A 26,227-nucleotide genomic window follows, 5' to 3' on the forward strand; every position below is an offset into this window, starting at 1 on the left:
GCTGCGGCTCACCCCGGCCCCCTCCGCCCGGCGCCCGGCCCCCGGGTCCCGCCACCCCGCCCGCCCGTCCGCTCACCTGCCAGCGCCAGGATCTGGGCCTTGTGGAGCAGCAGCGCACCCCAGTCCCGGGGGGCGCGCGGGGGGCTCTCGGGCCCGGCGCCCAGCTCCTCCGGGCCCCGGTACACGGCGTACACCTTCTGGTTGTCAAAATCCAGGCGCGAGCGGGGGCTGAAGTCGCGCACGCACGACACGGGCAGCGCGTAGCAGACGTTGTCCTCCAGGAACCGCACAAAGGCGTACATGATGGGCGCCGGGGGCGGGCGCGGGGCGGCGCGGAGGTGGGGACCCGGCGGGGCGCGAGCCGAGCGGCCGGGCCGGGGCGGGGGCGGCTCCCCGGGCCCGGGGTCCCCCACTGTTATTGTTCCTGGAAGCACCGCTCTGCCAATCGGCTGCTCTGGCCTGGGCGCGGAAAAGAGAGGGAGGGGAAGGGGGGCGGGGGGCGGACAGGGGGGTTTGGAAGCGCACCGCCACTCGCAAAGTCAGACCCGAGCAATCACAGCCGGAGCGCGTTTCCAGGGGAAAGGGCAGGCACTGAATTGCAATAATAATAATAATAACAATAATAATAATAGCAACAATAGCATTGCTGAAAAGAATGCACTGACTGAAAGTCGCGTCTGGGCAGGATTATATTGCTTCAACGATCGCACTGCAAAACAAATTGCATTGTAACGCAAAACCTCACTGGAAAGGAGAGCGGGGAGTGTGAGAGAATGCATGGGGGGGCAATCTTGTTTGGGTCCCCAACTGTAAACTTGCACTTACAAGCGAGCAGAATTTTGGAGTGTTTCAAATCAGTTTAGCTACTCCTCTCAGCCCCTATAGTTGGCTTTTTTTTTTTTTTCTTTTTTGCAAAACTGCCAGCTCCTGCTGTGGGGAGGATCAGTCCCCTAGAAATGTTCCCCCAGAGCTGCCAAACTAGTCCTGCTCAGTACAGGGCTGATCCGGGATTCCCAGCTGGACCAGCTGGCTGAGCGGTGGAAGGTCCGCGGAGGGCTGCTCTCCGCCCAGCAGCAGTGGCGCCCCTGCGGAGCACCCTCCACAGCCACTCCCGCCTCCCAGCTGGAACCAGACGGAATGGAGTGAGAAGTGGAGACGTGTTCTGAGGAAGGCAAGACAGGGCTAGCTGGGCATTTCTAGGGCACCTGGAAAAGTTCAGGAATGGGACTCTGGAGTAGCAGTCTTTGGTCTGTGCCTAAGATCACAGGCAGAAGAGATCCTGGAGGGTTTGGGGTCTTCCCAGTCAGGCCATGAACACCAGCTGAAAGAGGGTGACTGGGCTCCACATTCACAGGAACCCCATCTCACATCAAAGGGGGTCAGCACCCTCACACTGATGCCTCTGAGAGGGTGGGCTTTGTATCACATATGGCTACTTATATCCCCAGATGTAAGTGGTGCCCAGCTCAGAACGGGCACTTGGTCCCAAAATTCAGTGAATTTTGGGTGAAGAATAATAAATAAAAATCCACATTCACCCAGCCATCCAGTCATTCATTCATTTATTCCAACAACCAATATTCACTGGATATGTACTACATGCTGGATTCTGGAATAGGTGCTAGTATAAGAGATGAAAAGATAGGACAGACACCCGGGCTCCTTCAAGTATTAGTATATGAGAACTTGAGTGCTGGATTCAAATTAGGTCACTATATCAATAACACACTTCCCTGTCCTCAAATGCACCACAATGTTGTGTTGTAATAGTGGTGGGTGACTGTTTTCCTTTGTGTTTTACATTTACAGATTTATATTTATTTTCACAGTAAGCAGGTATGCCTTTATAATCAGAAAGCATGAAATATCACTCTTTTAAAAGCACTGTGGTCACATTTCAGATTAGCTACACTAATGATGACATAGATAAACCAACCCCCCCAAATTATTTTACTGTGATTTGGGGAATACATTATACAGATGAACTCCATCAACACACACCTCCCAGATCCAAAGGTACAGGTCAGGCCAAGTTCCCTTAAACCAAGCCTTGATATATACGCAGTGACAGTCAGACATGACCATGAGTTGTCCTGTTGCAGACACTGGTCCTAGGTTGCCCACAAACTGTGGTCACTCCATTGTTCCAGCATATTCTCTTCATAATTATGATTTCCTTGGACTGATCTTAAGTGAGATTTTAATAATACATTCCTATGGGCATCAAGGGGAAGTAATGTATGGCAAGACTTCTGATAATTTACAAGACTGATCACACAGAGTTGGCCATATTTAATGAAAGTCCATGAAGCTCCAAACTATGCTTGCAAAATAATTTCAAGTAGCACCATGGCCGACTGCCTATCCCATCCAAATGAGGGTGACCCCAAAATATGTTACCAGTCTCATCTCCTTACCACCTTCCTGGACACAGTGCACTGCAGACACATTAAACTATTTCACATTTCCTGAGATAGCATGTTTTATGAGGCCCCAAGCCTTTGTGTTTGCTCTGCCTGCATCCTGGGAAGTATTTCCTCCTGGAGTGCACAGTGACCTCAACTTCCCTTGAAGACCAGCTCAAAGGCCATCTCTGCTGCGCAGCCTTCTTTAACCACCAACTAACTCCTCAAGCACAGGCAGTCTCTTTCTACCATCTTGTCCCAGAGCCTTTTATCTTCTCTCATTAGAACGAGCTCTTTGAAGGATGACAAAAAAGCTGAGTAACTTCAACATCCCAGGTTCCTTGCACAGGGCTGGGGAGTAAATGCTTATAGAACAAGTTCATTAAAGAAAGACACAGAGAGCACGGATAGCAAACCTTCTGCATGTTTTTCTCTGAAACTCTGTCAACTTCTTGTCAGAGTTGGAGCTGAATCCCAGCTCTGTCTTTCTCACTCCCAGTGACCAAAGGGCAGAACACAGATTCCACTCTTTATAAAACAGACACATTCATGAATGTAAGAAATACCACTGCACCCTCAAGTTCAAACAAATTCCCCACCTGAGTCAGTGTAAATAATTTTCATAAGGGGGAGTTCCATTTCCCAAGAACCCAGAAAGAAGAACAGAACAATGAAACGAATGCCAACAGCATAAACACAGAACTCAAATATGTCCTATGTAGGTGCGCAGAATGGATTCTAGGGGAGGAATGGCAGGCTCAGGACACTCAAAGAGACACCCTTGGGCAGTCTCAGAGCAACCAAAAGACACCCAGAGTTTCTGCTTTCTGGGTGACTCCCACAGTCAGTCTTTTAATATACCTTGGAGAACCTACTAAGTGCTTCCTCTGCCCTAGTGAAAACCATCAGAGTATCTCTTTGATCCAGGCTTTACACATACCAGAAACTCAAGATGTGGATGATTCATTCATTGGCAAGTAAAGACAGTTCAAAAGTACAGATTTCAGAGGTGGTTAAAAATGTCACGTTCAAGCAAATCATGGCTGAATCCCCTCTTCAATATCCCTGCCAGATGGTCATCTAGGTTCCTCTTACACAGTTCTAACGTCAGGAAGTTTACTACCACCCCTTAACTGGGAAACTACTGACCGACTGTCGCAAAGGCCTTTCTTACTTACACCGAGGCAGAATCTTACACCTTGTAGCTGCCAGACTAGCCAGGTTCACTACCAAGAATTTCATGCCAGCCCTTCAGATGCGGGAAAACTTGAGATCCCCTATCCTTAGGATCTGTCTGTCTTCCGCCCAGACATCTTCACGTCCTTCACCTGTCTCTCCTCATAGTACCCGGGTTCAGTGATGATAATTATGGCATCTACTTCTCCTCTAAAGTGTACTATAAGCCTTGCATGCCAGGCACCAAGTATATATGATCTTGATTAAGTTCACACTGAACCCTTGAAGTAGTTCTCAACCCCACAACAGAGTTAGGGAAACTGAGACTTATGGCAAAGCAGTTTGGCTCTGGGGAGTCCTGGAAGGCTTGGGGCCATATTTGCATTTTAGATATTTAGACTAGAAGCCATGCGGTGGAAGGTTTAGAGGGGAGCAAGACTGGGGGGTGGAGGCCTATGGTGAGGCTGATTGTCCTCTCCTTGGCCCTCCCCTAACTCCCTCTTTCTGTGGGCCAAATGTGCTTTGCCTCTCATCCAAGTTATTTTAATGGACCAGAAAATGTACACATCTGGGGCAGCTTTGCAACTGCATCTCCACTGTGCTTTCCTGTCGAGTTCTGCAGAGCCTTGGGTTAATGTCAAGCCCCTTCAGTTCAGCCAGCTGAAGCATGTTCAGTGGCAGCAGCGGGCCTTGTGTTTCATATTACTGCATGGAATTCTCGATGTACTTTGCAAAACTATTTTAAGGAGACCTGGGTTCTGTGCATTTTTAAAGCAATTGGAGCGTGTCTTTTCAGCCTTTCTGCTAATGATTGACCAGATTTTTTCATGATTTTGCTTTTTTCTCCCTGTGATATTTAATTTGACTTTTCAAGCATTTGCTTTTAAATTTCTTAATTTATTTTAAAAATTTTTGCCCAGCAAAGTAGCTTGCTGTGCAATAATCTCAGCACGGCTATCTTCTTGGGCTAATTTAAGGAAGAAATGTTGATACATGGTTAGGAGGAGCAGGAACTGTTGGGAGGCTGGTGGTGGGCATTGCCCTGAGCTGGGTGCTATCACCCCAAAGCTGAGGCATCAACCCAGTGAATCCATGTGAACCCCTGATCATGAAGTATGGCTGAGTCTGGTTGTGGGGTTTGGGTCAGGGGAAGAAAGGGGCAAGAGGGGAGGAAGGAAGGAAAGAGAGAAGTTGCATGTTGAATACAGACTCAGAGGTCAGTGAACATCACCTGGAGTTAGAGGGAATGCCAACTTGTTATTCAGGTGACAGCGTGGAGGGCTAAAGGAATGTGGGCTTTGGACTTAGATCAGGGGTTCAAACCTGACTGCCTCATCTTTGCTGTGACTTCAGGCAAGACAGTTCACCCCCTTGAGCCTCAGTTTTCTAACCTGTAAAATGAGGCTATAGAAAAATATCTTCTGAAGGTGTTGTAAGAATCTGGGCAGCGATTTTTGACCCTCTCTGTGTATCAGGATCACCGAGCTTAAAAAATACTCCCCTCTGTTGAGCATCTCTGAGTTGGAAGATTTTAAGGTAACATGCTAGTCATATTGGAAATGCTCAACATGGCATGGATATTATTATTTTCAGGGAAAATACATTTCAGGGCTCTGAAATGTCTCTGAAGTACAGTTTCTTCAGTTCAAATATGACATACTAATGTGAAAAGAAGACAATATATTGTAATCTTAGGCCCTGGATCCAAATCCTGTACCAATTAGTAAGGCCTATCCTTACTAAGTTTGTGGCCATGGACAAGTTTCTTAATCTTTCCAAGCCTCACTTTCTTCATAGGAATCTTAATACATATAACTTCATAGGGTTGTAATGAGAGTTAAATAAGATAATCCATGTAAAATGCTTGGCACAGGACCTAACACATGGTGAGTCCTCAATAATGACAGTTGTCATTATTGTTGTTATATGATTATTGTTATATTTATTATTAGGAGAACCCTTATACCTATGCTGCGAGTACTGTGCCCAATAAATATTCATTGAATCAAATCGAATATAATGAGCTGAACAACACTGATAATTATCCAACAAACACCCCAGCATGCTTTAAATGAGAGCCTGTGGGCAGAGGTCACGGTCATCAAAGAAACTTTCAGATCTTACATGCTTAAGAGCCTCTGAGGCTACTGGCCTCACCTAAACTTGCTAGCTCAGGTTCCCCGTACATATTTCTACAGCTCCTTATACCGCTGTTCATGGAGTTTATATGGTATGTACTATATAGTTATTCTATTATTGTCTGTTTTTTGCCTCTAGATCTAAAACTCCACTGGAAAAGAGATCTTATCTGTTTTTCTCACTGTTGTATCCTAGCATTTTGCCTGGCAATGGGAGACTCCAAACAAACGCTTGTTGAATGAGTGCCTGTCTGAAACGTAGACCTTGGAAGAGAGAAAAGCCACCAGAGTTGAGGAGGGAGAGGTGTCCCAACAGCTTTTGTGTCTCACTTTCTGCCTGTGAGTGTATCTCTTTTCCCATCCTCACCATGTCTGGCTTTCACAACCTGGCCCCCAAATCAATCAAAGTCCCTTTTGTAGTTTTCATCTAGCACCACTAGATAGATTGACATTTCCAAAATGTTTTTCTGAATATCAAGAGTACAAAATAGAAATAATTATAGAAAAATGCACACAGTAGAAAAACAGTCCAGTTGACAGTCACCCATTGTTATATACTAATACCAATAATATAATAGTATCAGAAACCTCACTGACACAGCTCATGATACTCCCAGAAACAGGATGGTGATTCCACCTCGGCTTACAAGGCTAGACTTCCTTTTTACCTTGCTGTTGGCTGGACCTTGTTGACTCTCCAATCCCCTACACAGTTAGGGAGATGGCTGCCTCAGCTTAGTCTTCTGATGATTTCAGCATTACTTGGGAGGTAACACAGCAATCAACCTACCTTCAAAGACCACTTACAAACTTTTTGGTTACCACCTCTGCTCATCTCTAGCACCCCATGGCTCAGAATGTCTACCTCTTACAGGTCTTCACAGGGTCAGAGTGCACCCCACATTCTCATTCACTCTTAGGCTTTTGCTTCATAACTCTGAGCTTGACATTCTAGGTCAGAGGCACAAAAGAGAGGATTCATTCAGAGAGTTAAGTCATCTTAGAGGCACACAGTAAACCATAAACAACTCTGGCTTTCTTAAGACTGTCTCCTATCCACACCATAAACTCAGTGCAAAATCAGAGAAAATAAATGAAAATGGAACTAACAGTTACTGATTTCCGTGATAGGAGCTGTACTGGTTGCTTTACATATTAGTTCCTTTAATCTTTTCAAAAAACTTCATGAGGTTGGTACTATTCTCTCTACTTTTCTGATGAGGGAACTGAGACTTAGAGAGGTGACAGAAGTTGTTACCAGTCACGAGGAGAAGACCTAAACCTCGGCTTCTTGATCCAAAGCCTGGGTTTCGAGGGCTATGTGGATACAGGCCTTACCTCAGAGTCTCCTGAGGCAACATGCAGCTGAACTGACTGTGGGAATTAACCCTGCGCTGTTCCCTTTTCCCCAAAGGTTCGAGTCTCCATCTAGATATATGAGAACTGGAGCTTATGTGAAAGTCCAACATCTATCATTCTAACACCCCTGGCTTGAGTAGCAAATGATTCTGTGAATACTGATGATTTGACCACATTGCCTGGAGTTTCCTAAATCATGTCCTCCTTACTCCTGACACTTTGAACTTTTCGAGCACTCTGAGGTTTCTAACTGCTCAAGCGGATTTCTAGTCTTAAACCGACTGTTAGTGGCGAGAGAGCTAGAACCTGTTGGGGATCACCTGTTACAGGTGGTCTGGGCGAAGTCTCCTCTGAGCCAGAACAAAAGAGCATCAGAGAGCTGCAGCGAGAGACACCTCTGTGCAGTGTCAACCCCCTCCCTGTTCTTACCCTGCTCTCACTGGGAGGAATACAAACAGGAAAACTAGCAGTGAACCCTGTGGGATGCTCACCTCATGCCAGGCCTTATGGACATTTCTCATTTAATCCTCTCAGCCATCCCAGGTGGTAGGTACTTTAGTGTTAGCCTCATTATAAAGTTGAGGAACCCCAGGCATAGGGATGGTAGGAAACTTGTCCAAGGTCACACAGGAGTAAATGGTGGAGCCAGGATTCCAACTCAGGCTAGTTGACTCCAGAGACCCAATCCTGGACTTCTCTACCTGATTCTGGTTCCCTCTGGGTCTGACTCTCGCCTCAGTAAGGGTGATTGGTGCCCTACTTGAAAGGACAGGGAGATGCTGGAGCATTCATCCTCAAAGGGTCATATGCTGGCTCTCTACAAATGTCCAGGCCACCCTGATTGGTCCAGGCGAGACCCTGGCAGGCACTACCTCAAAAAGCACCCTGGAATACATTGATATTTTCATCCTATGTTGCGGTGGGTGGAGTATATAAATACACAGTATAAAGAAGGTTTTCTTTTATTTACTCAAAATCAGTTTCTTTATTTAATAACACAATAGGGCAGCTTATTATGCTAACCAAAAAAAAAAAAAAGTCCTTGACCTCCAAGTTTTTATATTATGATGGAAAAATGACTCGTATATACAATATACAACACATTTCCTGTTGGTGGTTCTTTTTCAAATATTCCTTTAGTTCTGGTGGTAGACTAATTGGAGTGCAGAATTTCAGAACTACCTCCCCTTCTTTACTATCAGGCATACCTTTATTATCATGGAAAAGAAATAGCAAGAATAGAGGGAAAAGGGATCATCAGTTAAGGGTGAGGCATTTTTTTTCTAAAACATAGGATGCACAGGAGCAAGGCACACAGGGTAGGTGAGGCTCTGGATGAAGTGTCTGGGGAGAAGTTGAACTCAACTGGAAGGCAGAGTAGGTCCTTGGCCAGGACCCCACCCCGCCCCGCTCACGCATCCTGCCACCCAGCTCGGCCGTCAGAGGGTCTCTGATCACAGGTCTGCTCTGGCTCTGCGGCCCAGTCTGGAGAGGTAGCGTGGCACAGAACAGGGTACAGGCAATATGAACGGAAAAGTACAGAGGCTCTGGACTCAGAATCGGGTTCAGTTACTGCTCCATCACCAAGGTCCTGTGGGTGCTTGGGCAAATCTGTGACTCTCAGGTTTTTCAGCTGTCAAGCAGAGTTTCATAAGGTCCTCACGGGGTCTAACCGACTATGCAGGTAAAGTGCCTGGCAAGCGCAATGCCTCTCACACAGCAGGTTCCAGAACCATCAGTTGTCATTTTCATTCTCGTCTTCTGAGAAAGTTTCAGTTACCTTTTCCTTTCAGGAGGTCACAGGGTACTGAACAAGATGGGTGCCCAAGACAGGGGCAGTCATCTTTGTGTGAAGTGTCTCCCCCGTCCCTGCATGCTGGGCGGCATCGCTACAGAGGTGCCACCCGCCATCCTTCCTGGCCGACACTGGGCCGTGAGCCTTGTTTAAGAAAGCTGGGGCCTTGGTAAGATCTGTAGTCTTATTTATGGAGTTTTGGGACTTGAGTTTGGGGTTTTATTGCCTGCCTTTAAAATTATGTTCAGATTTGTATATTTAAAACACGCCTTTGGAATTGTGAAATAGTGTTCTCAATCATGAAAAAGGATGAGTTATGTTATGCCTTTCTGTTCCCATTTCTGGGCTCTTTTTTTGTCTCTTTGTTTGAATTTTTCTGTGATGCCCTGCTTTAGGCCTTAACTCGTCAGGGATATTAGCTGTGAAAATTTAGGCAAGATTCTTAACCCCTCATTCATTCATTCATTCATTCAGTCACTAGTGAACTATTTGTTGAGCGCTTATTTTGTGCCACAAGCTCTGCTTAATATTTGGGATACAGCAGAGAATCAGACAGACTGAGTTTTCTTATCTATAAAGTGAGACACTAAATGTCTTTCAGGATTGTTGAGAGGAGTAAATGAGATAATATCTGTAAACACGAGAAAGAGATGAGAGGATTAAAATGTATTGAACTCCCTACTCTGTCCCGGTTAGTGCCAGCTGCTTGGAAAGTAAGTATTGTTACCCTCATTTCACAGGTGCATCGACGGAGATTCAGAGAGGGAGAGCGAGAGTCCAAGTCATGCCCTGGATGCTAAGCTGGTGTGAAGTCCACGCAATTTCCAGTGGTCCCTGGCATATTGCTTGTCAATCAAGAGGTACCTTAAGTCCCATCACGAACGCCACATAAAACCTGGGAGGCTGTGCTTTTTCCCCCGCTGACACTCTGATAGCACCAGCTGCGGTTTGGGTGGAGTAAGAGGTACCTGAATGGAAAATTCAAAGCCTGTCCCCTAGTTCCTTAGGAAACAAGATGCAGAGAAGACTCATGAAAGGTGGGGAAGGGAACATACACAATAAACTTACAGAGTAAATTTGCTGTTGAGATATGAAAACAATTATCGATAACTCCAGTCATCAGGAAGGACTCTGTGCTTCTCTGGCAGCCAGACTCAGCAGCTTAGGAGACAGCTGGGACATGGACTCTTGGCAAGAGGAACATTCTTTTCCCCAAGCCAACCTTTCTCTGCTGCTGTGACCCTGAAAGATGAAATGTTCAAAACTCTCTATCCCTCTGACTCTAACCACTCCCCAGGTGCAGGCACAACTCAACTGTACAAACAACAAGGCACATTTTTCCACTTGAGATGCTCAACGTCCAAGGAAAAGAGAGTCCGCCTGGAAACCTTCACTCGGGCCTGCACTTTCCCTAAGCTGGAAGCAGAGTGAAGTCACCATGCTTACACTTGGCAAAGGGTTTGTGACACTGCCCCAAGCCAAACAGGCTGGACCGATGCACGCTTTTCCCTCCCACCTCTCTGTTTGGACAGGTCACAGCAAGGACTCAGAACAGATTCACTAGAATAGGAGCCAGGCAAGCACTGTCCACATGGTTTTAACTTTCTGAGCAAATCCTTATCTTTGGCATTAAGAAAAGAAAGGGGCATGCCAGGGAGTGCTTGTTGCCATTGAGAAAACTTGCGAGGGTTACTTACTAAAGACAGACACGGAGGAAGCAAAGCAGAGCTATGCCTGCAAAAAAAAAAAAAGGTAACATAAAAAAAAACCAAAAAACTGTTCCTTGGCATAGAGAAATTTCATCCTTAAGGTTTTTCCTCTTTTCTTGGCAATGTAATAAACACCTTAAAATAGAGTTATAAAACGGAAACAGAGTCTGTAGAAGGAGGAAACCAATAATAGTGATTTCAGAGAACTTCCAGCCCAAACCTCTCGTTCTAGAGATGATGAAACAGCACAGAGCGTCAATGATTTACCCAAAGTCACAGCATTTGTCTCTGGCCAAGTCAGCCTGGGACTCTGCTTCCGTCAGGCCTCTTCTCCGCCCTCCGCGCCAGGCTTCCTCCTGATTACAGGCGGAAGCCCTCAGTGCAAGGTGATCTCATCCACGCCCATGGCATTCGCTGACCTAGTCCCGGAGGAACACGGAATTCTTCATTTTCAAGGGTTAGCCCTGAGAAAAGCCTCTCCTAGTTGGGAGGAGGTAGTGAGAGGCCCTCCCAATTCTGTCGCCTCAGGTGAGACCTTCCCTTTGAGTCTCTCCAATCCTATTGCCATTTCCATGCTGGCCCCTCTGTCCTCACCCTCTGCTCCCCACCCCCACATCCAGGGGCGCTGTTGATTCTCTAACACTCTGGAGAAAGCGTGGACCCAATCTGTTTTGGGGGTTGCCTTAAGTGTATTTGAGGGAGTCTGGATTCCCCAAAGGCTGGACTGAAATAAAGATGAAAGAAAAGGCAGCAGAGTGTAGTCAGTGATCTGAGCTTTGAAATCAGACAGACCTGATGCCAGAGCCCAGCTGCACAGCCCATTCGCTGTGCAGACCCGAGCAGGTCACGTGACCTCTCTGAAGCTGGTTTCCTTCTCTGTGGGGCAGGGAGACCTACCTCACAGGGTATTTGACACAATTAAATGAGAGAGCATACAGGAGGAATCTAGCATAGATCTTTGCGCACAGTGGGTGCTGGTATACACAAAGCATTGAAAATACAGGTTTATAGTCAATCACTGAAAAATATCATGTGAAGACAGAGACACAGGTATAATGCTATGCGTCTATAGAGGCAGAGGCTGGAGTGATGCAGCTGTAAGCTAAGAACACCAAAGGATAGACAGCCACCACCAGAAACCAGCAAGAGGTGAAGGTGGATTCTACCCAGAGTCTCAGAGGGAGCATGGCTCCGCTGACACTTTTGGACTTCTAGCCTCTAGAACAGTGAGAGAATAAATACATTTCTGTTGTTTTAAGCCACCCAGTTTATGGAAGTTGGTTACAGCAGCCCTTGGAAACTAATACAACTGGGGAGGCATGTGAAGGAGCAAATGCAAGAGTTATCACAGAAGTGGAATAACATTTATTGAGTTCCCTGAGTTGGGCCTTACATTTATTCAATTATAATTATGTGATCTCGGTTAAACCAGGAAGGCTTCTTGTAAACCTCTGTGTGATGGAGGTATGCGTAAGTGCAGATAGTTTGTCCAGGAAATGAACAGCCAGCCTGGGGTCTGCCTGAGGGAGCAGGAGCTGACACCTCAAGGACAGCTAGAAGCATTTGGGCTAGAGAGCCAGTGTGTGCAGAGGCAGAGAAGTGTGACCTGGTGTTGGAGTTTTTGGGAAACTAGAAATGTTTAAGCACTGCTGGAGCATGTGCTGATATTTATCTGTCTTCTAGACTCTCTTTGCCACCTTGCTATCCCACAGGCGCCTCCGACTGAAAATGTCCCATAATGAACTTCCCTTCTACCCTCAGCCACACCTCCTCCCCCCTTTCACCTCCTGCCCCTCCTGACTCGGTAGATGGTCCACCACTCACCATCCAGCCTAGCCAGAGGTCTCCGAGTGCCTGCACGCTCAAGTCTTGGAAACTGATTTCCTTTCTGTCGCAATTTACACAATCATTTTTGAGCTTTACTATCTCTGGTTCTGATGGATTCTCACTTGGCACAAGCTCTCAACTCTCCAGCTGTGTCTCTCGGCCATAATCCTTCCAGCCAAGCCTCTCTGCCAGATAATTAATGATCTGTAAACAAATGCTTAATTGCACCAGGGGAGCACATATTTAAAAAGACTTCGTGCTAAAGCAAAGGATCCTTTTTATCACATGAAGAATATTTATCTCACAAACTCTCCCCCACCTTCAATTGATCATTTAGTCTGCATCTTCATCTTACATATTAAATCTAACGCTCTCTTGCAACAGGGTTCCCCAAATAAGAAGAACAAAAACCTGCCCAAAGGACAGATGGCATCATTCTGAGGTGTAGCCACATCAGGTGCTTCCTGAGACACGAGGCACTCTTCTCTCTCTGAGTCCAGTCCCTTGGCCCTCAGACTCAAGTCTTGGGCACTTGCTGAGAAAAGGAAATTGGACTCCTGGCAAGAAGAGGGAGGAAATGTGGATTTATTAAGAATCTAATATATGCTGGCTCTTCTACTTCTGTTCTCTCATTTTCCTCCTCACAACAACACATGAACTGCTGCCCACTGTATAAACAAGAAAGTTAAGCAGCTTTTCAATCCAGTAGCAGCACGTAAGGGGGAAACAACTAACATAGAAGGTGCCTGAATTAAATATGAGAGATTATTGTCTCCGAGCACCCCCCTTGAAGCTGTTTAGGTTATCCAGCCAGCCACGCTGCCTTTCAAAGTGGATACGAAGTCATCAGTCAGAGCGCATGCCTCCTGCCCCAAGTCATGCTGACTCCCTAGGAGTGGGTGGGCACCCTGCGCTCGGTGGGTAGGAAGCCACAGTGGAAAGTTTGTTGTGTGCTCCTGCTCTGACCTCATGCTGGGAGCCAGTTAGGTACTGTCCTGGGAGGGGCCAATTCAGCTCCCCCTGGCCCTTAGAGAGGAAGCACCTTGGTTCAGACCTGAAACTGAACCTTCTCTAGGGAGTTTGAAAGGGGTTTTCTTACAGTTCTTAATGGCCCAGCTGTTCTTGAAAGGGGAAGCACAGCAACATTTTTAAAATAGTCAGTGGGGTGTGACAGACCCAGAGACCGTCCCCATAGAAGCTCCCCCTGCTCATTAGTTTCAGAAAGGGTCAGTGTTCACAGAGAGCCTGCCCGATGGGTGCCAGGCACTGGATCTTCACCCTCTCCCTCTGGGAGGCCCCTTCACATCTGCACTTACACATGCTCAAGTCTTTCCCAGCCTCGAAGCCCTCGCTCACCCCTGCCTCACTCTTAGTTACCCCCTCCTCTCCCCTCTTCACAAGCAAAACTATTGGAAAGAAAGCACAGCGCACAGCTCCCGTCAGCGTCACTCGCCCTCCACGTGTTCCTTAGCCCCATCACTGGCCGCCCTTGGCCGTCCTGAGCCTGCTCTCCGAGGTGACCAAGGACCTTCCGAATGCAGGGCACTTTCCTTCATTCGGTCTCGGCAGCCTCCACACTGCTGGCCTTGCCATCTTTCAGAAACGTTTCTCCTTTGCCTTCAGCAGTCTTGACCGCCCCTAGCTGTTGGACAGTCTTGCCTCTGTGGTGGGCTCCTCCTCTCTGACCCGCATTTCGAGTCAGTTTCTTCAGGGTTTTGCCCTAGAACCCCGGCCTCCTTATTCTGGGCACCCGTGCATGCAGCGCAGCCTTCTGGCCCGCGCTCCCAACGAAAATGCATACAGCTGTTTACTAGACATCTGGGCTCTGCGGTCTAAATGGCATCTCAAATATTCCAAACCCATCTCGGCAAACCTTTCTCCCCAAGTCTGTTTCTTCTCAAATGTTCTCTGTTTCAGTAATGAGCACCATCACCCGCCAGTGATCATGTCAGACACAGCCTGTGAGTTCTTCTCGACTCCTGCCCGCTTCCCTCTCGGTTATCAACTCCTGTCCATTCAGGCTCCATCGATCTCTCTCAGATCTACCTGTGTCCCTTCTTATCCACTATGTCCCACTTTAATTCATATTTCTCTGCTTACCCCGCCCCACGCATTCTCCAAACTGAGCCATCTTCTCCAGGCGCAAATCTGACCACGTTACTCCAGTAAGCCTTGCCCAAGGCCTCTCGCCCGTCCTCAGGTAAAGGCCCGCGTGATTTAACGCTGGGGCGGTCTGTCCTCTCCCACCTCTGGGCTCAGCTCACGCCACGTATTCCTTCAGTCTCTGCTTCAGCCAAACCGGCCAACACCTGGTCTTCCTCACTCCCCCTGCTTTTAACTTTATATTTGGACAGAATTGTAGACTCACATACAGCTGTGAGAAACAATCCAGAGAGGTCTTAGGTGCTCCTTCCCCAGCTCCCTCAGTGGTAACATCTGCGTACCAGAGTGTAATGTTCACGCCCAGAAAATGGACAAAATGGACACTGATACAATCCATTGACCTTATTTATAATTCCACCAGTTTTACGTGTACTCATTTGTGTGTGTACTTAGTTCTATGCAATTTTACCACATGTGCAGATTTGTGTGATCACTGCTATAGTTAAGATATAGAAAGAACAGCTCCATCAGAAGGATACACTGGCCTCCTGGTGATTCCTTCAACGGGCCGACTCTCTTACTTCCAGGTCTTCTCACAAGCTGCTCCCCTAATTATAATATGTTCCCCCAATACCCTTCATTTGGCCAATTACTTACACATTAAGTTTAAGTAAGGCCTCAGGTTACGCATTAATTCCTCAGAAGACTTTCCCCAACCCCACCCTTGGTCAGGCCCCCTGCTACCTGTTCCAGCAGCACCCTACACGCCTTCTCTCCCATCACAGCCCCTATGTTCTCATCCCTGGAGAGATAATAACCTGCACGGAGGCAGAGACTGTGTGTGGTTTGCTTGCTTCTATGTCTCCCACACCCAGAACAGCACCTGCCATGAGGAAATCCCTACATTAAAATGAGCAGGATAATGAATCCATGGAGACAGCTGAGCCGGGTGGCGCTCCCTTCCTCAGGGAGCTCGTGGTCATGAACCAGGCCACTCTCATACGTGTGTTAGTGCTGTCTTGGAGGGAAGCACTGGAGGCTGTGGGGATCCAGATACTCATTTTCCTTCCAGCTCCCAAATGCACAAAGTTGGGCACAGCTAGGGCTAGAAGAGTCCTTGAGTGCAGGGGCCCAGAACCTGTTAGCAGTTTGGCAAATCAGCTAAGTGGAGCATGCACTGCAGTTGTGAGCCCAAAGGCCTGATTTCAAAGACCTCGAGTGGACAATTTCTCAGTTCCATAACCACAGACTGAGCAGCAATCTTGGCCACAGACTGCATCCTGATATAAGCCACGTAATGAGCCCTGATCTTGACACAGATCCTGACACTATCCAACCATATGATAAATACAGAATCTTCCACAAGAACAGGTAAGGTAATGGCAAGCCTTCAGGGCAACCCCCTCTAATACAAGGAAGGCAGAACCCAAAGCATAGATCCTCCTAGGGGGTCAATAACATAAACACCCTAAGAAGGGAAATAGAATCCTTGAGTCTTAAAGAGTCAAAGCTGGAAGGGCCCTTAGAGGCATTATGCCCCCTAGAGCACCTTATATAGCACAGAGACGGGAATTCAGCTTACTATGTGTAGCAGTACAAATGTTAACAATTCATATCTAGATGCAAAAGCCCTGTTCCCATTTCTGAATCTTCCCTAATTAATTTTTCCAAAGCATAACTCAACTTTGACTCAGAAACGTCAAACTAAATATTTCCCCTGGCCTCCAGCTGGCCCTCTCCAATACACTCTCCCCCATCAGACAGAGTGAGCTATTTAAAGCACAAAGCTGGCCAGGTTGCTCTCCTAAAACCCTTCAGTAGCTTCCCACCACCTTCAGGATGGAGTCCAGGTTCCTTAGTGTACAGATCCAGCAGAGCCCTGCCTCCTCTCTCGCTGTGCCTCCTGCCTTTCCCGCATCCCACTGATGCACACTGAGTACACCGCGCTCTAACACGCTTATGTTGAAACTGTGCCCATTCCCAGAATGGATTTCTCACCAATCTCTGCCTAATTAACTCTTTCTTAACCTTCAAGATTCACGTTAGCCATTCTCTCTTCCAGGGAGCTTTCCTAGAACTCTTAGGTTGGGGTGCTGCCTCCTCACCTGTCCCACCCCTGGGCATCCCCACATCACGCCGCGTGGAACTTTCGATTGGGCTATCTTATTTAGGAGTCTGCATCCCCAGAAGTCTGGGCTTCGGGAGGACAGGAACTGTGTCCTAATCATTCCTGTCCCCTCAGTGCCCACCACAGGACCTGGTACATCGGACGCTCTTGGTACATTTTGATGGAAAAGGAAAGCAATTCCCTGATTAACACAGAGAGTGTCCTGCGTGCCAGGCAGCTAGGTGCTTCACATGTACTGTGTCACTTCATTATCTTAACAGCACTGGGATGACTCAGCACTCTCAACAAAGCCCTCTGCACCCAGAGCAGTGACTGCAAGTGTCCCCCAGAGGCTCTACCTGTCCTGGGCTCTACCTGCCATTCCAACTCAGGGACTGTGGACTCAGGTCTACCCTCTCACCTCACACCTGAACTCACCTCTCTACCTGGCCCCTTCAGGTGGGATCCAGGGTGAGACTCTTTGCCTCTGTTTCACTCCCACCTCAGACACTGGCTCTCACCCTCAGCATCGAGCTCTACAGTCCGCATACTTAACCTGTTCCAACCCAAGGCTCCAGGACCTCAGTCCCAACCTAGTGTGACAGTCCTTAAATATAGGAGAGGAAAGAGTAGATCAAAATGGCCTTGATTACGCCACTGTTCCAAGGACAACAAGGAAGCTCAGTCAAGTTAAGTAATGTGCCCAGGTAATGTGGCCTGGCTCTGCCCTTTGCCAAGACTGAGACAGAGCTTCTCCTCCTGTGTGTAGGGCACATTTCCTCTTCTCTCATATAGCCCCCTCCTATAGCCCTTTGAAGGCACACCTATTGGTCCATCTGACACTTTGATTAGAGATATCCAGGCAGGGGCTGTTACCTAGCTCTGCTCCCCAGTGTCAGCCTGACACAGAACAGCCTTGGGAAGAGGTACATGAGGACGGAGCTCAAGCTCTCCCCAGTCTCCCCCTGGCTACTGTGGACGTTCTGCCCTTCCCCTACTTCTACTTCCAAACGTACTTGAAATCCTTTACATTTGGTTTGGCACCAATGAAGCAAAACTATGAAATGCATTTTCTTGTCAGTTTTTTTCTCTGTAATTGATACTAAATCCCTCTGTAAAGAAGCACACACCCTTAACCTCTTAAAGAAAGCTAGTCATGGTATATTGGGCTTAACCAAAAGAATTGTGAAATTCTTGGGAAAGTACCAATCTCTACTTTACCCTTTCTGTTCTGTGAACATCAAGCTCTCAGGTGAAATGTTTGAGGCTGTGAAAGAGAAAGTGCTCTGGATGGAGTTAAGACAAAATTGGGGTAAAATTCTGGTATTGCCTCCCGGGAGCTTCTCAGGAAAGCACCCTGAGAGTCATCCTAGGCTCTACCCTCTTCCTTACTCCCTGCAGCCAGTCTTTCGACAGGTCCTGCCAGGTAGACCTTCTCACTGGTTCTTCTCCAATCTCTGCTTTGGTTGCGAGCTAGTCTGGCGATTAGGCATTAAGGCTCTGGAGTGAGGCATCTGAGCTCGAATCCCAGTTTTCTTACCTACTATGCCACCCTGGGTAACTGACTTAACCTCTTAATGTTTCAGTTCCCTCATCTGTAAAATGAGGATTAAAAACCTCTGGTTATTAACAAGATTCAATGAAAGAACCCCTGCAAAGTACTAGCATAATCCCTGGCCCAGGGTAGGAGCTCATGAACATTAGCTCTTCTTGTTATTTCTGATTATCTCCTTTTTTGAGGCTATTATCACGCAACTCCACACTTCCCCTGCCTGCAGCGCCCCCATCCCCACCCCCTGCTCTTCCTGCAAAGTCTCCTGCCTGATTTCTCCCCTCTAGTGCCTCTTCACCAATCCATTCTCTGTGCCATTGCCAGAGTATTCTCTCTAAGAGCACATTTGATCCCATGATTTTCAGATGAGAAACCCCGCCCCACGGTTTGCTGGGTAAGGCCTGAGCTTGCTAGCTTGGTGGACAAGGCCTCCCATTATCAGGGTTCCTGCATACCTCCCAACAATCTTAAGAGGGAAGCTTTATTCTCATTTACTGCCTCTGAGTGGTTAAGTAATGCTCCCAAGGTCCTACAGGTATTCATCGGTCCAGCTGGGATTTATACCCAAGTCTTCTGAGCCCAGAGCCTGCACTCGGTGCATTGGCCCACATGCGTCTCCCCACGCTGACCATCCGTGAGCTGACAATGAGAGGCAGCATCGGATAAGCAAGGGAGGGACAGAGCATCAGGTGGGAAAGAGGAGCTGGTATGGACTCAGCACCACCGGGATGGGCTGCCTGACTGGGGAAGGCTTCCTGCAGGGTTGGGCTCTAGGCGCCTGGGGGACAGGGTCTTGAGGGTCACACTGGAGAAAATGCTGACGCTATGATTTCAGAATTATCATACGAGATGACGTGAGATCCAAGTCTGAGTGGAAACGTGTGCTTCAGATGCTGTCCTCTTCGTCCCCAGCCCTAGCAGGACCCCAGGCAGCTCTGGGTTTGTTCTCTGTTTCAGGTACTAGCTCCTGGAGTGGAAGCGTCATTTACATTTCAGGGCTGGCTGGGCTCTTTGCTACCCAGAGATTAACGGGCTCCAGGCTGGTTGGGGAGGGGAAAGAGTCCCTCCCTCTTGAGTTCCTTCCTTGCAGTGATGCCACCCAAATACCCACCCAAATATCCATCCATTCCCTCAGCAAACCTTCCTAGACACCTGCGGGCACCAGGCCAGGGCTGGAAATGCAGAAAACAGCCAGAGGTGCTCCTGGCCCGATAGTGCTCCTTGTCTAGTGGAGAATACACATGCAGTGACAGCGCTGAGTGAAAAGTGCCACCCGGGCAGGGGCTGGGAAAGTCTCCTCAGAGATGGCACCTAAGCAAGTCTCAGTGAGTATTCTCCTTCAAAAGGATTATTTGGGTTTCTTTCAAAAGGCAAACTCAGGTTATTGCACATTTGATTATAATTACAGAATAATATGCTCCCGCTTGGTGTTGTGGAGCTTTTAGGGCATGGCGGGTCGGACAGTGCCGTGGCAGATCCCGGTTTGGGGGACTTAAAGTGTAGTTCCATATCCCTACTGGAGTTCCAGCTACAGACCAGGGATCATATCATCACTGCCCAAGATTTTGTAGCTGAAGCACGGGGTAGAATCTGCAGGTCCTGTGAGAGGAGGAACACACTGTCTCTGGGGCTATGTTAGGGGCCCAGTGAGTTTACATAAAAGGACAGTGGCCTGGGCTGCAAGGCAACTTTGCCACTGACCAGCTGAGTGACCCTGTAAGAGTCGTTTAACCACACTGAGCCTCAGTTGCTTCCTTTGTCTAGCGGAGACAATATGACCTTGCCTGGCCACTGAAATGGTAGCTACTGGTCCCGGGTCTCTCATTTCCAGGCTGCATGCCCCTCTTTCTCAGCCTCTTTCCCCATCTGTGAACAAGACAGGACGGTGAGGCTCTGTGCAGAGAAAGAATGAGAGACTGTTCTCTGAGGGCTCTTTAGCTTTGACATCCCATGCATAAAACAACAGCCAGATCGGACTGTTGCTTAATTCTATCCAAACTGCCAGATAGGCATTGAATAAGTAATCTAATATATACATTTTTATTCTCTTTGATATTCAGGTCGTCTCCTGGCTGGAATGAGTATTCAGAATGATGATTGCTTAGAAACATACCATTCCAGATACGAAGGAGAATATTTTTGCAATATTTAGTTCAACAAGGATGGGAAGGTATGAGATTAGATTCTGCAAATAATCACATCTTTCACATCTTGGACGCCTATACACATACTTAACTACACACCTTTCTCCTTAACCTTGGAAATGCAAATCTCTGGGCTCCGAGAAGCCTGAGCATACCTCCTGTGCTGACTCGTTTCTACCATGTGAAAGTGGTAGAGCAGGGCAACAAAGACATGACCTCTCATCTGGTGTTTGAGGCCCTGCTACACCATCCTCCCCATCCAGTAAACCGTGGTCTGGTCTCCTTGCACTCCAGCATGGAGAGAGCTCACAACTTCTCATAAGAGAGTAGCTGAACCCACGAGTGGGCACGTTAACTTGGGGAAATAGCCTCTCACACTGAGCGATCTCCCTGCTTTTGCTGTTCCTGCATTGATCCTGTTCTATGATCTGCTTCTTCTGCCCTGAAAGTCCTGCAGGGATTGAAGGCAATGGACCTATATCCCCTTCACCAAGTCAGCCTTTTCCCCAAGCGGAATCCCCACTCCCTCCAACCAGAAACCTGCCCTTTGTCCCATCACTAAGCTCAGTAGGGATCACCCTGGGGGACACCAAGAGCAAAGGGAAGCTTGAGATGCCCTGGTGAATTCCTTTTCCTCTGGCTTCCTATGCCATTCAGCAAGAGAAGACAAAGCTTTTAAAGTAACTGGGACAAAGTTGCAATTCTAAGGCAGCCTGCCAAGGCTTTTCAGGAAACAGAAAGCACATCTGGGGGAGGGAGACCTTTGGACTACAGCAGGAGGAACAGAGAGGGTTACCCTATGAACTGCTCCCAATCAGCACTGTGCCCATCTCCGGGGTGTGTGTGTGTGTGTGTAAGTGTGAGTGATTATGAGAGAGCATCTATACACTCAACAGTGCCTTGGTGGTGTTAGTATAGGATAAATTCCTTACTTGGTCAATCATCATGTACTTTTAAGATTCACTCACAGCCCACCTCCTCTCAGCATTCCCCAACATTCCCATTCACCTTAACCCACCCTGCTCCCCGAGGTAAATTTCTATACTTTCCTCTATATTGTTCAGTTCCTTGCCTGTCTGCGCCCTTAGATAGGGGGCACCTTCTTGAGGGCCCTGACTATGTCTGATTTGTGTGCTCCCCTGTGCCTGGCACAGTGTGGGCACGGCATGCATGTTGGTTGCCTGAACGTATTTGTGGAAAGGTGCCAAGTCCTCTTCCAGGGCTCTCAACACTACCTCTGCTGTCATGTTTCTCCTTCCTTACATATTATATTTGAAGGTGATGCAGACTAACTAGAGCATAACTCCCACAGCTGGGGACTTCTGTAGGGGATCACTCAGGTGAGCCAATGGTGTCCCTGCTTCCAAACTGCCTCCCTGTGAGAGGTGGAAGTGGGGTGAACAGGGCTGTTCCTCCAAGCTCCATCTGCTTTGGGCTGACTGTTCCCAGCCGTGATCTGCTGTCCTCCCCTGCCTGGCCCCTCTGGAGCAGCCGTTCCTCCAGAGCTGACACTCACATTTTCCTTCTTTACGGCCAAGTCACAGCTCTGGATGCTCCCTAGGCAGATGTGCAGGATTCTTGCGCACATCTGCATATCAAAGGGGCTGGGAGCGTTGCTTGGCCAGAGGCCCTGGCTCCGCAGTAGTGCTCTGTTGGCAGACCTCAGTTGTGGACGGATCTCTCCCTGCACTGTGCTTGGCCAAGGAACTTAGCCAGGGACTAGGCTGCTCAGTGATGGGCTCTGTCCTGCCTGGGGAAGGTTGCAATATGGTGCATTTCTGGGGGTAGAAGAAACTACAATGTCTTCTTAGCCTCCTATGAGGAGGCTGATAAAATCAGTAGGCAAGTCTTGGTGTAGAGAACTGATTTCTTAGGCCATGGCACAAAGGGAAGAGAAGGAAAATGCATTCATTTACCTGTTCATTTAATAAGAGCAGCCCAGCAACCCTCTCGGTAGAGGGTCTGCTTTGTGCTGAGCAGTGTAAGACAGCAAGTTATTAAATACGAGACCCCATTTCACATTGGAGAGCTGCCACTGTGAAGGTCTGAGACCTTGGGTAAATCCTTTAACTTATTTTGGTATCAGTTTCCACATCTATAAAATGGAATGATAATGTTACCTGCTATATAAGAAGAATTAGATGAGATGAACCCATAAAGCACTTAGCAGAGCAGCTGACAAGCGGTTAGTAAATATCAGTTCTTTTTGAGCACTTTGTTTACTGTGCATTTACGATATGTCAGGAATCCTTCTGGATACCTTAAATATTTTGTCATATTTATTTCCCAAAATAAACCTCCAAGACAGGTATTATTGCCCTGATTTGCAGTCAAGTAAATGGAGACCCAGAGATGTTAAAATACTTTCCAAGTCCCCATGGCATATACAGGGACCATCAGATTTAACTTGGGGGCCAAGGGAAGCCAGATGTAAATGTCGCTCCTGAGGCAAGGCCAGAGGTGGAGAGTTCCAAAGGAAAGGAGGCCTAAGCCTGTATGCCGGCCGGGGAGAGGAGAGACTCTGATTCCTGTCCAGAGTGGCTGAGATCACAGCTGGAAAGAGGGGCTGGGCGGCACATCTAACGGGTGAAGCACGGAAGGACGAGGGAGAGGAAGCGATAAGGCCGGCGATCAGGGAGGGCGAGCAACGGGACAGCACGGGCTCCGGGAGAGGCCACGGCGGTGAGTCAGGACGGAGGCCAAGGCCAGAGTGGGTCTGCCGGCGCTGGCTGGACTGGGCAGCACTTCCCTCCTGGACCCACGGATCCCAGGGCTGAGGTGCGGAGGAAATACAGGGCTGCTCAGAAAGCTCTTTTAGAATGTCTGGAGCACAGTGACTGCTCAATAAATGCATCTAGAGAAAAATATCCAGACTAGTGTTTGGACCATAAAATTTTAGACATAGTAACAGAGGTTATTATATTCATTCTTTAGAGGTGGGGTTCCCAGCTTGAACTGAGACTATGAAGGACTGTTGAGGCAGACTTCTTGTAGGGTTTCCATTACATGAAGATCCTTGGCTGCCTAAATTGCTACAAAGGACACATGCACTATCCCTATTTTAGGGAGGAGGAGGGTGATAGTGGGGTGTCAGACCCTGAAACTAGTTTCCTGGCTCAGCACTATGGACCCACGTCTGTGTCCGGGAGAGAGAGGCTGCAGGTAGAAAATATTCCCTAACAGGCCACAGAGAGAGCTATGAATATAGATTGGGGAAAATGAACATTTTCCCATTTCTAGATTGAAAAGACTGTGGTTTTGGATGCTATGATATTTCTTGTCCCAGCAGCTTGACATCATAAGCAGGAAACAGCCCTGGAAGACTTGTCAGATTTCTCCTGGTGGGCACTGGAAGCCCTGACCGGGGTGGGGTGCTCTCAGCTGTAGGAAGCAGAGAGCAGGGAACCTCACGGGAGCGGCTGAGCAGGAATGTAGCACCACAGTAGGTGCACGTGGAGCAGAGAGCACCCTTTGTGGAGATTTCCAGAAATAACTGAGCAGGACTTGGAGGGAGACTGGAGTCCCCCATTAGCAGGGAGGGAGACGAGCCAGTGGATCGCAGGTGCTCACCATGACTAGAACCCTGTTTGTGCCCACAGGCTGAGTGGCCTAGGGAAACATCAGTTGTACCCTCTCTGCTTATACCCCAAATTGATCCCAGGGGTCTGAGGCCATTTCTGAAGATAGATATGATTACACCTCTTTTATGTATTTCCTCCTTTACCTCTGACATCCTGCTGGTTAGTAAGTCCTCTTATTTCAAGCTCGCAAATATTTCCCAAATTCACTTCCAACTTCTCCAGCTTCATTCCGGGTGCATGAAGAACAGGGTCTACTCTTCAGTGATTGAGGGTGGGTAGCAATATTTAACCACTATTATGTTTAATGCAGGAAATAGAAGCAGCAATGGAGCACTGACTTTTCCCTGAAGGAGATACAATCTGATTTTAGCGATTCATTTGGAGACTCCTCTAAATTGTCAAAGAATGAATGAACTCACTCATTCATTCAACAAGTGATCAAGCATTCTCCGAGCGCTCTGCCAGGCTTGGTGCTGGCCACTGGGGACACCAGGTGCTTGTGGTCTAGTGAGACAAGTACACAATAGGGGGCTGTGCAGTGAATCGCACTGTTGACAATGGCCAAGCTAAAGAACAATGCAGCTCACATTGTTCTGTAAAAAGACTTTCCCTAGGCCACTGCCAGGCAATTTCTCTTCCTTGCCCTCTTCCTTGGAAGCTGTGCCTGACTGATGGGGTGAGAGAGAGGGCCGACTCTTCAGAGACCCCTGGGGAGGCAGTGTGGAATAATGAAAAGAGCACAGACAGACTTACAGCTGGGTAGCCTTGGGTTCCAACACCAGTTCTGCCATTTGTTAGCTGTCTGACACCTTAGTCAAGTGACTTCACTTCTCTGAGTTTCATTTTTTTTAAGTGTAAAAAGGAAATGATTTATTTAAAGTGTATAGAATGATCCTGGGCATATAACAGATACTCAGTAAATGGAAGCCTTTTTTATTTTATCCCAAATTTCAGGTTTGAAAACTTTGTTAGTGTTTAACAAATAAATGACCTTTACTGTGATGAGCTACTGAGATTTTGAAGTTGACCTGTTCCAGCAGCCTAGCCCAGCTTATACTGACTAACACAAAAAGCCAAGCTATGGCCTTCTCATGGTCATCCATCTAAGGCATCCAATTCAGATCTGCTTACTCAGTTCATTTTGTTTATCTTTTGGATTCCAAGTCTCTAATTTGGACTTTGGAGCATGCTAGTTGGTGGAGGCCCAGGTTTCCCCACATGCTGATTGTCTGCTGTGCTCAGGCCCAGGCCTGACATGTGGAGTGGGACAATTATACTTATAACTGATCCTGCAAGGAGGCATCTCTCCCTCCCTTCCCCTTCTCTCCACCCACCCAGCACTCTGGAAAGCATCAAGAGTAAACAAGCGCACATGTGGCAGGAGCATTCCTGTCCCTAGCTGTGTCCCAATATATGAGACACAAGAGATGACCCTCTGGAATCCTGATCAGCAGCAGATTTGGGGTGAGCAGTGGGGGGTAGATGTTAGATGAAAGGAAGTTCAAGTTCTTCAGATCAAGCCCATCTATGTCATAGAGTTCAGGAGCTGGGAGGGACTTCTAAAACCACTCAACGCTGGCACATAATTTTTCTGGGTCTGTTTGGGGAAGGGGGTTGTCCATAGTCACATACCCTCTATTGATAAAGCCAGGACCAGACTCAGGTCTCCTGAATCTCAGTCTGTGCGTTCTGTTCTTGGCAGCTTTGCTCAAGCACCTACAGTGGCTTCCTACATCCAATTGTATCAAATTCAAATGTTGTCTGGCATTCAGTGTCTAAGAGAGCTGGTCCTCACTCTATTTTTCCAGCCTTATTTCAAACTCAATAGACAACTTGAACTGGTATGTCCTGCTATTAACATTTTGATCCAAGTTTCCCTCTAGTTTTTAAAATCTCTCTCTTCTCTGGTTTCAGTTCCAGGATCCCTGGATCCTAGTTAAGTGTGTCTTCTTGATTTTGCCCTGTCCTGACCGCTCTAGTCTCTGGCTGAGGTTCAGCCTTCTCCATTAGAGTGTCATTTGGGGGCTTATCTAGGAAGGAAGGGCACCTTATGCTGTGTGAGATGGGGCAGCTGAGAAGAAAGTGGAATCTGATGTTAGAGCTCCAATGAGAGGGGTTGGCCCAGCAGTGTCTAAGGCATGGCTGTCTCTGATCGCAGCCTGAGAGGCAGGCACTGAGAGGGTCTGAGATGAAGGATAAGGAGTCCATCAGCAAGGTCTTACACAAGGGATGGGTAATTGGGAGATAACTTAGAAGCTCAGGTAGAAAGGTAAACTCTAGAAAGTCTGTCTGGAAGCCAGGGAAACATGGCCAAGGAAAGTAATGGGAGGC

General features: G+C 47.8%; 2 protein-coding genes across 9 annotated transcripts in view; both read right to left on the reverse strand.

Moving 5' to 3' along the window:
* Positions 1-429, reverse strand: part of BEND5 (BEN domain containing 5) — a 44,667-nt gene extending 44,238 nt beyond the window's left edge. For 2 of the 7 annotated variants that reach the window (XM_081143916.1, XM_081143917.1), the window contains exon 1: positions 77-312. Coding sequence is in view for 2 of the 7 variants with exons in the window: in XM_081143915.1 (XP_081000041.1) it covers positions 77-302 (226 nt within the window). In the remaining 5 variants the exon portion in view is untranslated. Of the gene's footprint in view, positions 1-76 lie in introns of all 7 variants that reach the window. The other 5 variants (XM_081143915.1, XM_081143919.1, XM_081143914.1 and 2 more) reach the window with 5 other exon arrangements.
* The window catches only part of AGBL4 (AGBL carboxypeptidase 4), a 771,449-nt gene that overhangs the window by 185,461 nt on the left and 559,761 nt on the right, over positions 1-26,227 (reverse strand). The gene's annotated exons all lie outside the window — the stretch shown is intronic.

The sequence above is a fragment of the Miniopterus schreibersii genome, assembly GCF_964146895.1.
Source record: "Miniopterus schreibersii genome assembly, chromosome: 8".
Lineage (NCBI taxonomy): Eukaryota > Metazoa > Chordata > Mammalia > Chiroptera > Miniopteridae > Miniopterus > Miniopterus schreibersii.